The sequence below is a fragment of the Eufriesea mexicana genome, unplaced genomic scaffold (assembly GCF_001483705.2).
Source record: "Eufriesea mexicana isolate 0111107269 unplaced genomic scaffold, ASM148370v2 scaffold1490, whole genome shotgun sequence".
Classification (NCBI taxonomy): domain Eukaryota; kingdom Metazoa; phylum Arthropoda; class Insecta; order Hymenoptera; family Apidae; genus Eufriesea; species Eufriesea mexicana.
In genome coordinates this window covers 889,132-900,154 of record NW_016909592.1, presented here as the reverse complement: position 1 = coordinate 900,154, position 11,023 = coordinate 889,132, and the positions used below count along the sequence as shown (strand labels likewise).

General features: G+C 33.9%; 2 protein-coding genes across 2 annotated transcripts in view; one reads left to right on the top strand and one right to left on the bottom strand.

The window, feature by feature from the left end:
• The window catches only part of LOC108548245 (dynein heavy chain 1, axonemal), a 59,000-nt gene extending 51,619 nt beyond the window's left edge, over positions 1 to 7,381 (bottom strand). The window contains 6 exon segments of the mRNA XM_017901089.1: positions 2,231 to 2,638; positions 4,754 to 4,877; positions 5,399 to 5,728; positions 5,894 to 6,168; positions 6,809 to 6,996; positions 7,330 to 7,381. Coding sequence (XP_017756578.1) covers positions 2,231 to 2,638; positions 4,754 to 4,877; positions 5,399 to 5,728; positions 5,894 to 6,168; positions 6,809 to 6,996; positions 7,330 to 7,381 — 1,377 coding nt within the window.
• Positions 7,382 to 8,925: 1,544 nt separating this feature from the next.
• Positions 8,926 to 11,023, top strand: part of Mob2 (MOB kinase activator 2) — a 114,445-nt gene continuing 112,347 nt past the window's right edge. The window contains exon 1 of the mRNA XM_017901104.1: positions 8,926 to 9,419. Within this exon, the coding sequence (XP_017756593.1) occupies positions 9,415 to 9,419 (5 nt within the window). The 5' untranslated portion in view covers positions 8,926 to 9,414. The remainder of the gene's footprint in view (positions 9,420 to 11,023) is intronic.

Below are 11,023 nucleotides of genomic sequence, written 5' to 3'. Positions count from 1 at the left end.
ATATATATATATTAAAAATTTTATAGTAGCAGACCACATATAGCGTCGTAATTAGCATAATCCTAGGCTGCCTCGAGGTCTCTGTAACTTACAACTGTTAGTTTATATACAAACGCAATTACATTTTGGTCTAACAGTTGTAAATTACAGAGATCTCGAGACAGCCTAGGTTTATGCCACTTATTTAACTTTGGAAAATTCCGACTATATTCCACAGGTGCATAACTATTTAAGCAACGAAACCAGGTACTCTAACATCTTCGCTCGTTTCCTCGATATTTGACGAGCTTGACCTACTTCGTCAACGGAGCCTAGCTCTCAAACCCGTAACAATCAGTACATTAAAGTGATCACCTTGCCAAGCAGTATATACCCTTCTAATTATGCCATCAGACTGGGTTAAAAAATTGTTAAAAATTTTATCTCGCGTACAACGTTAATCTAGATTTAATTCGAAACCAGTTCTGTAAAATGATAGAAAATTAAATCGACACACGTATCGTATCCACATAGTGATTAATCGTCCAATCTATTTAAAGAGAAAATTTCTAATAACGCAAAATAATTTCCGAATAAAATGAACGACCTGCACCACTTTCATAATTATCGGCGCACAAATGCTTTTCTCATCGATAAGCTTGTGTTTGACATGTGATTAACCTCACCTAACCTGACCTAATCGATACGTCCTTAGCCTAACGTTGGAGACCGTCTTTATATCTAGATTTACTTGCACACGTCGCAGTAGAGATGTACGTATAAAGCTGAACACTGAGGATGTTGGATTAAATATATATTGTACGGTACTCAAACAGCTTTGTCTTCGAGTTCCTTGTTGGCAGAAGCACCCTGTATATGCGGAACGGACGAATGATCAAGATTAGAGTTTAAGCACTGAGAATTAGAGGTTAAGGATTGACAGACGTAGACAAATGGGGACATTAGGGCACCGTAAGCACGGCGTATAGTACTACCCTGACAATATAAGAAGTGAAACATGAAGTCAATTTAGGATAAAATTGAAGAACTTAATAAATCGTTATATCAAGGAAGTAATAGTCGGTAAAATTTATAAGAGTCCTAACTTTTCGTGTCTTGCTCATAGCTAGTTCACAGTGCTTGTGATTTCTGTGTATTTCTGTACCTTTTCCTAAGTCTCAGCTCCTTAGCTACTGTGGGCGCATATACGCGCTCAGAAATTTTGCTTTTGTGACACGGAGGGCGCATATAACAAACGACAAAGCAGTGCTGAGTATTGCCATCATCACAGTTCTGTAACCGTTGGATTAATTTGTTCACTGATGACATAAATTCCACAGCAATTCTAGAATAATCAATGTATAGATCAGTTATGCTCAGCACAGTTTGCTTTTCTGACACGGAGGGCGCATATAAGCGCTCAACACAGTTTGCTTTTCTGACACAGAGGGCGCATCTCTACCTAAAATTTTGCCGTTCTCGGCGGACATTGTAAATGAATTCCTACCCGTGTGGTACAACCGGTGCGTTTCAAAGTCTGCCGTAGTCAAAGGGTTAAATAACAACTGTTGTTGCGTCCTGAACACTGCAACTCGCTTGAGGAGCTTCGCGGGGTTGTAAGGCCCGTTTACCTGCTCTAAATTAATAGAGCTAGGCCTGGTTATGGTTGAACTACAGAGAGTTCTATAGTAGACTGTTTCCTGCGCTTAGTTGTTGATGAGTCTCGATGATGATAGTATGGTCATGATGATTGACCGGTCTTCTTAGTATCTTTAGGAGAACTCTGGTCGTGACTGCTCTGTCGGTGGTTTTATAATCTTCGCCTGTCTATTGATTGGTTGTGAATAATATTGGTGTGTGCTAGCTTCAACGTCTTTAGGTGGTGATGGTTGTTTAAACAATTTGGGTCCTCGTGCCTGTTTACCCAAATGATAGCTTAGGTGAGAATAAGTGTATAGAAAGTGTATAGTGTATGACTTCTAAAGTGTATAGAAGTCAAAGGACGCTGGTAATAAGGACATAAAACAGTCTTCCACTTGACCTGGGACATTGTGGTCCTACAACAGCAACAACTGTGCTGAATAAAACAATCGTATACAGATTGTATTTGTATACGCATCATTTGGAGGCTGGATATAAGGAGTGCCCGTACCCAGGAGTCATCGCGTGGGTACCAGAAGTCACCATAGGAGTCGCCACATTCGTTTCGTCCCTAGAATATTGGGTTCCAAATGTTACGATAGGTACGCACCTGCATGCGAAGAGTGGTGAGATTCATGAAGCGTTTTAATTTCATCACGTCGTACACAGCGTGGTATTTCTGCTCGAGGTTGAACCAGCCTTTGCCAAGATCCCGTAAGCACATCCTCACCGATTTCGTAATTTTCTCCAACCACGGCTCCTTCAGGTACTTGATAACAGTCACGGTGGTCTGAATTTGCAAATCTTCGAATTCTGACAACGTTAATTGTTTCCCGTACGACGTGGCGAAAAGATTCATGGAAGACACTTGCGTGCACTCCTTCTCGATGCACACCATCGCGTCGTACACTTCTTCGTGAACGTACAGTGATATCCAATGACTGTACTTCTTGACTTTCTAAATAACATTATGATCGTTTTGATAAATGAGCATTTGAAAAGTGATTTTTGAGACACCCTATATAAGCATACTCAATTCTCTGATTAAACAGTTAAATACGAATAATTATTTGATCTTCCCAATTGTAGGATACTAACTTATGAAATTTAACGCATTTCACGCTTCATGATTGAACGTAAAAAGCTATTAAACCGGTATTTAATTAGAACCCAGATCAACTTCTCTCACTAAACGTAATTAGTGATCCAATTTATTTCATGTTACAAGAAAATTCGCTGAAACTTTGTTAGCTGTAGATTACAAAATGTCAAACAAATGTCTAACAAATTTCTCGCAGAGTTTCTAACAATTTGTTTTCTTCTAATTAAAATATAAATTGAATCATTTTGCAAATTACTTTTTACTATTTAAAACTTCGTTTCACAGTAATTGCATAATAATTGAAATAATTACTGCTTTATGTTGACAAGGAAAAATAATGCTAAGTAAAATTGTAAAATATAAAGAAAATTCCACTGTAGTAATGGTAAAATAAAACTCACTAGCGTAGAATGCAAATGAAAATTTACGATTCAAAAATCTGTCACGTTATATTTTTAACGAGTCATAATTAAGACAAACAGCTTTTTCCTGTTATGTCTATATAAAATTTCAAAAATAGTTCACGAAAATTGTATCGAAGATTAAAAATTTGCCTTCCACCGTGAATTGATTAAAATCAATGAAGTAATTGTAATATATGAATAAAAATGAAACGATTGAACAATTTTTAATTAAAATTTATAGAAAAGGTTACAAAGGTTGCATCGAAAACTAAAAATTTTACAAACGTATTTTAATACATCAATAAAAATGGTATGATTGAACAATTTTTAATTAAGATTTATATAATATTATATATAATCCAGTCGGTATAAATATATTTCAAAATTTTATAAACATATTTACTCTTGAAATAAATAATCTTCAATAATTATATAATATAAGTTATTATGATATATCTATTTAATATGAATTATTTAATAAACCTGTCTTTTAAGTCACATAGATACACTTTCTATATATTAATAAAGAATACTTGCAAAATCAAGTAACGTTAAATAATTTCAATTTAATAATTAGTAAAATGAAATAAAAGAATATTTTAATCTTTCAGATGTATTATAGATACAGTTTTACACAAGATAATGGAATTATGGAAATATTTAATTAAAATATTTTCGAAGTACTTTTTTTATGCTTAATTAATTTTTTCTGTATGCAAAGGGAGTATCAACGAGAACAGATATATTACCAGAAAGTTTTTCATGCCAGTATCGATTTTGCCTTTTTCAGGAACCCTCATGGGCTCCACGTCAGGCGTCCACGTGATGAATTTAAACATTTCCGGATTTAGCTGTATCATCTGCCTCCACATGAGGTCGCACATTGTCCGCTGATAATCCAAGCAAACTTCTTCCATCAGCTAAAAAAGGAATTAATTATAAACAATTCGCATGTATAAAAATTAAAATTAAATATACGTTTGCAGTAAAATTCTGTAAAGAAAATTCGTATTCCATTTCCAGAGAAATGGGACTGTAAAAATAAATACTACTCCGAGAGTATTATCCTCGAAATTTAATTTTAGTTATATATATAAACGTTAATTATATATTCACAGTAAAATTCTGTAAAGAAAATTCGTATTCTCTTTCCGGAGAAATGGGACTGTAAAGATAAATGCTACTGAGAGAGTATTATCCTCAAAATTTAATTTCAATTATAATAAACCACGTATTATGAGATTACATTAGGTTACATTGATTATAGATTATTATACTGGTCCATTAGATCCATTAATTTTGAATGGAAAGGCGTTCGATCGTGATCGAAGAAACCACGGGGCAGATAATTAACGTGTTACGGTATTGGCCTATTATCATTCTCAGAGGCTTCACATGAATTATGGCTGTCTTGGCTACACATTAAAATTTCCATTTTAGTCCGTATATATACGAACATAAATTTCCAAACTAATGCCTTATAAATATATATACCGTGTACTATGTCCTAAGTGGAGGTATGAAGGAACGCGTCAAGTATTAAAATTTAATTATAGCATGTTCACTATAGATATTTAAATCAGTCCTTGGATTTGGTACACGAATTTTTGCGAAACTTGCTACGTACCGACATTATTTTCGCGTGTTTCAATTTCGAGCTATTCGTAATCAAGCGAATAATATTTTCCTTTTGATCCTCGCTCAGGGTTTTCATTCCATCCATTTGCATGCAGTCCAAATAAAAATTGTACCTACGAAAACATGTGCAGTAACATTATTATAAATATCAAAAAATTGGAAAACTTGGAAACTTCCAAAAATTATTAACAGTTAATAAGGATAGCACTGATTTAACCGTATTTACCTAAGGCTATATAATTTCCACGATTTTCAATAATTTCGTTAAAATAAAAATTGGAAATATTCCTCAAATATAAATAAATCTAAACCCGAAAACTGCATATCAAAATCTATCACGGTTTCCTTACAAAAATATCCCAAAGTGGTCGATTTTTATTGACCGGATTACAAGAATATATTACATGTATCGGGTGTCCCTAAATTCTCAAGATAAATATGATTTTACCGCTTTACCGCACGAATAACGCAAAACTCGAATCTTGCGTGAATTTTGGGACACCCTATATAAGACAGAAAAACTTATTTGTTCGTGTTATAACATAATTTCACGTTCTAAAAATTATGAATAGTATAATATAACGTAACAAGATAAATTATAAAAATAAATTTATAGTTAGTTATAAACATTTACTTTATGGAAGATTCAGCAATTTCTCTCTGTTCTATGGCTGCCGCTAGTCTATTGGCGAAAGTTCTAGGATCTTCAGCGAAGAATCGTATATATATCCTTGGTAACTTGAACTTCCGTTTTCTGCCGTCAAGTGTCAGCACACTCCACAATTTTCTCTTGTGATCGAATTGAGTGACTGCAGCGTTAGTCCAAGAAAAAAGATTATTTAAATGATCGTCATCCAGGGAGAACACCTCGTCCTCGGATCGGAATCTTGGGACAAAGACAGAAGCTGGTAACGGATGGAGCTTCTCGTCTATAATTCCGAGATTTATCCAGTCTTCCGTTGTTCTACAAGGAGTTCGAATAAAGGTAAATAAATGGTGTCCTAAAATTCACATAAGATTCGAAACTTTGCAATAGGAGGCCATTTTTTCCCTGTGGATATAGGTTTATTAATTGAAAAAATTACAAATTTCGAAGCAGTAAAAATAGAAAAGAATTTCCTTCGTATACCTGCAATCATACTCTTCATCGTCAAAAATTTCTAGAGGCAAGAAGTGTGCGGTACTAAACAAGCCGTATGTTTCCTCGTGGGATAGTAGAGGCAATATGGCGGACGAAGGCAGCATATCCTTTGGTGAGACGCCAATTGACTCCAAGGCGTCCTGGATTTTTAAGTACCTGTACGATCTTCGCCTCCTTTCCATCTCAACGATCCGTGGAATTTGCTTGGAATGCACATTTTGTTGCATTTGCACTTTGGGAAGGAACGTTTGTGCGAGAAAGGCCTGTTTAATTTAATTTAATTTAATTTCTTTTTCTTCTTTTGTTCATTGTGTAAATTTCAATATAAAACTATACTAATTCAAATATGAATGGAGTTTTATATTTCAATTAATAGGATTTAACGAAAATCGTATTTTTTTTAGGAAATCAAATTTTTATAGAAAATCTCGTTTTTGGTATACACAAAATAACGGGAATTGCAGACAAATGTAAATATGGTGAGTAAATAAATAACGAAAAATATTTTTTAATATAAATTTAATATTTGTATTTAATTTTCTCAGTCGAATTATTTGTTTTATTCGATTCGATAAATATTTCATAGAAACTTTCCATAAGGGATTTTAAAATAGCATTTACTTTTTTTTCCAATAATTTTTCAATTCCTTATTGTGCATTCTTATTGTAATATGATTTTAGCATTTGAGAGAAGTTTACATAAATTATCTGTAAAATTCGACTAATAATGCAATATTAATTAAGTATGTAAAATTAATAATTCAAATTTATTTTAATATTTATCTAAACACGAATATTTCATTTTATCTTTGCTTTCTTTTTCAGTATTTAATTTGTCCGGAATTTAGAAAGAATAATGTACCAAACTTTTCATGCGATGAGAAAAAAAAATTGATTACTCACAATTGATCGATCATCTGGAAAAGTCATCCATCTTTTAGCTTCGCCGAGAAAATTGTGTGTTTCCTGATCCTGTAATTGTCTCACACGAGCGGAATGATGCTGAGTGAAAACTTGCCATGTGAGTTTTGTTCTTCGTGGTGCAGTTGTCAGACGATCTACTGCCGGTTTTACAGGATGTTCCGGAGTTCCTATGCGATAATTATTTCAGTATTAATCGTCTGTCGATAAATGATCGTAATTTTAACATATTTTTTAAAAATTAGATTAATTATTTATTTTATCAAATATATTTTATATGTTATATAATATACAACTATTCTAAATGACGTTAATTATGTAAATATACACAAATGAAAATAATTATTAATTAATTAGCATCTTTTCTTATGAATTATCTCTGTTGTATAATTATATAAGAATGTTATATATTTTGTTTATAAAATTGCAATTAATGACATCAAAATATTATATAGACCCTGAGTTTGATAAGAACTTTAATTAAAATAGTATTAATTATGTACCTGTCACTATTTCGGAATAGTAACCTCTGCTTTTAATCTCCGAATCGTCCATATTTATAATTGTAATATACTCTATTTTATATTCGCAAATGAAACCGTATTTTTACAATTTATATACACATTAACTGTTTAAATATTAAACAAATAAAATATTTAATATTTTATTAATGTTAAACGTAATGTAAAATATATAGGAAGTATCATTTTTAGTATTCGATTTAGCATTAACTATTGTTTTCAGAAATGTTTGCTATGAATTTCGAGAACAGTCAATTACTGATTCGATTAATATTGTTTGTTAATAGTTAGTCAAATCAAATTTATATTACTGATTGAACAATTTTTTTGTGAAAATAGATTATTAATACATTAAAACGCAAATTTGTTCACGAAATAAGTATATAATTTTGAAAATAATTATACTTCAGTGTAGATTAATTGGGAAACTAATATATCTACAAAATTCTTTATTAACGATTGTTGGTCATAGAAATTTTTAAATTAAAACTGCTTTGCGAAAGATGCTTTATCCGTAATGTCGCGTGTAAAAAGAATTGCAGAACACACTAGGTATAAAGACTAAAATTTAATTTTAATTCCGACCACTAAAAACTTAATTTTATTCTACTTTGAATCGATAATGTAGGGAATGATAAGGGAGTCTTCAAGTCTCTAAAACATGCAACAGAAAAATGCATCGAGTGACGTATCTATTCTTTTTTTCGTCTATGCTTATATTTCATCTGTATCGTATTATTTACAGTGATAAATAATTTTCCTTGTCTGAAATCGTACATTCTGTGGTGGCATATGTGAGCACAGATGTAATCCAAGACAGATATATTTTTTATTTTACAATTTACTAAATTGTGTTTCCATATCTTAATAACATGTCCAATGTTACCGATTCAGCATAGAGTAATATTACAATACTAGTAATAACTTAAATTAAAACCGAATTTACATGTGAGATGACTTGCAGTTTTACTATTGATATTTATAAATAACATACTATAAGCTGTTTTATAGTTGCAAACGCGATATAGAACTCTTATAATTGTACTATATAATATGATTTAAAAATGCATCGAGTGTTAGATCTATTTTATTTTACGTTTATGCTGTTATATACATCATACAGTACTGTGTTTTAGCCACTCAACGAATCGTACGGTAGGTGCTGCCACCTATACGTATTTTCCAAACAATTATCATCTATTATAACATTTATTTCAGAATATTGCAATCAAATTAATTTTGCAAAGCACTTATTGATACGTAGCAATGATAGAATAGTACAAAAATTTATTTTAAATAAAAAAATAGATGTTTGCCGCAACTAAAATTACTAGTTAAATTTTATAAACGAGTAATATATAAACGTTATTTATAAATATTCTATACAATAATATAATATATATATAAATGCACAAGTGATAATGATTTTGCAATAGAATAATAAAATAACATGCAATAAGTAATCATCACATTCTGTACATGGATTCGACATGTGTTACCGACTCGGAATGTTTTACCATCTGTCTATCACATAGCCAATGGTTGTGCCGAGAATTATTCGTAAGCGAATACGCGCGGTAGGTACTACCCTCTGCAGTCAGGTATCAAAACGGGGGTGTGCGAGTGAGTTCGTTTCTCGACGTCGACTGATCAGCTGTGCGGTTTAAGTTGGACTTTTCCCTTGTGGTGTGGTGTCGTGCACATTCGAAGTCTTTCGCTCGATCGGCATAGATCTGTGGGATCGTGTACCGAGGATAGGACACAAGCTGAAGCATAAATACAGAGACGATACTACGCGGTGGCGGCGATAAATCGGTAGTATTTTCTGGCGAAGGGGGGCAAGTGAGGCATGACGGGAACAGGTGACAATAGAGCTTCGCCATGTTAGATTTTACGAGATCGCGAAACGTGCGCCGCTGCTGCTGCTGCTGCTGGTGCTAGTGGAGAGAGAGAGAATTTATTTTGTTTTCTCGACTCTCGTGCTACTTTCCTCAGCGGTGATCCAACTGAAAATCATCCAAGCTGGATAGGTTACCCGAGTATCTCCGCGATACCGTGGACTGGTTTATGGGGTAAGTGTTTTCGAGCGAAATTTTCACGTTCGGCAACGATTTTCTCGAGAATTACCAGAGGCACCGAATAAAGGTTAACCTCGACGTTCGTTTACGGCCTAACCTCCCCGTCGAGGTTGACGCTCTCTCGTTCCGATTCGCTACTTCGTCTCGCTCTTAATAATCGCCTTGTCTTTTCCCTTTTTGTGAGAGAAAGTAATCGCGAAGACTTTTCGTGTCACTGTGGAATCGTGTCGTGTGTTTTTACGCGCGATGTCAGTCTGAATATCGTCCGCTACCGTCGCGAAAATAACGCATGGAGAGAACGCCGTCGTTCGAGCGCACAGTGTTGCCCCATTCCGCTCGCCGTCGCTTTCTATCCACCAAAACTACCGATAATGTCAATGACAACATCAATTATTTCGTTGTCAGTGAGGTTAAAAGATCGCGCGAGTCAGGAATTTTAATATATTTAAAAGTGCAATTCTAAATAGACACATTGAAAATGTCTCTACGTCTTTGTCAAACGTTGACAATTCGCGTTACGTTTATTGGATTTCTTATTTCTACCCTTTTATCGCGATACGTAAGAGTGAGCAACGTGTACGTTTATCAAGAGGTCTTACGTAAACGTGAATTACATAGTCTACCGGGCAAAAAATTGCATATTTTCTTTTTTTTCTTTATTTAACAATATATCGAACTTGACTGTACTCGTATACTTGGGTATATTATGTTATTGTTTTTCTTTTCGTACCGATGACACACGTCACGCGTGTTTGTGTATACTACCTTCGGAAATGTTTTATCAGCGTTCAATAAGTGTGTTACTTAGTAGTTAGACCCGTAAAACCAGGTAGCTTTGTGTAATTTTAGGTTATACGTAGATATTTATATGGATTTCCCTATTTTCGTAGATTCAGAAGCAAGGATGTGTCACGTTGTTACTAGCTTTTTTCCTCCTTAATTATACCACACGTATTATTGTGCTTGCCATATTCGATAGCATTTAGAATTGTGACGTATACGTTCATCCTTCGAATACAGTATTTACATGGTCGAGTAATATAGCGTATTCGTTGTGTTAGTGATACAGATTTTTGATATCGCCATTCTAATTATCCTATTAATGAAAATTCGAAATATATATATATATATATATATATATACGATTCAAAGTGTTGAATATTAAACTTAAAACTGTCATTTTGAACCACATTTATTCCAGTGTTGCCAACTCGTGAATTTTCATCGACACGTATACAGTCACGTATCTTTCAATTCTCGATTCAGGTATTAATAAGTAATTTTCTGAAATCGTTACTCGATCGTAACGGATCATCGGAATATCCGATTTTTGTGGATTTGAATATTTTTTGGAATTCTCGCGATATGGAAATGCGGCCGTATCGTTGTCGCGGCGATAAAATTATCGCGGCGGCTACCCAATGCGTTTTCCGCGTAGGAATCACCCTTGAAGGAAGAAAGCACAACGACGTCGATAAATCGCGACCGATATCGTCGCGTACGAGCGGTTTAAGTGCCGGCGTGCGAATTTCACGCGTCGGCAGCGCGCAAAGCGGCCGTTAGCCGTAAACACAAACCGTATAGAGGCGAACTGTAAA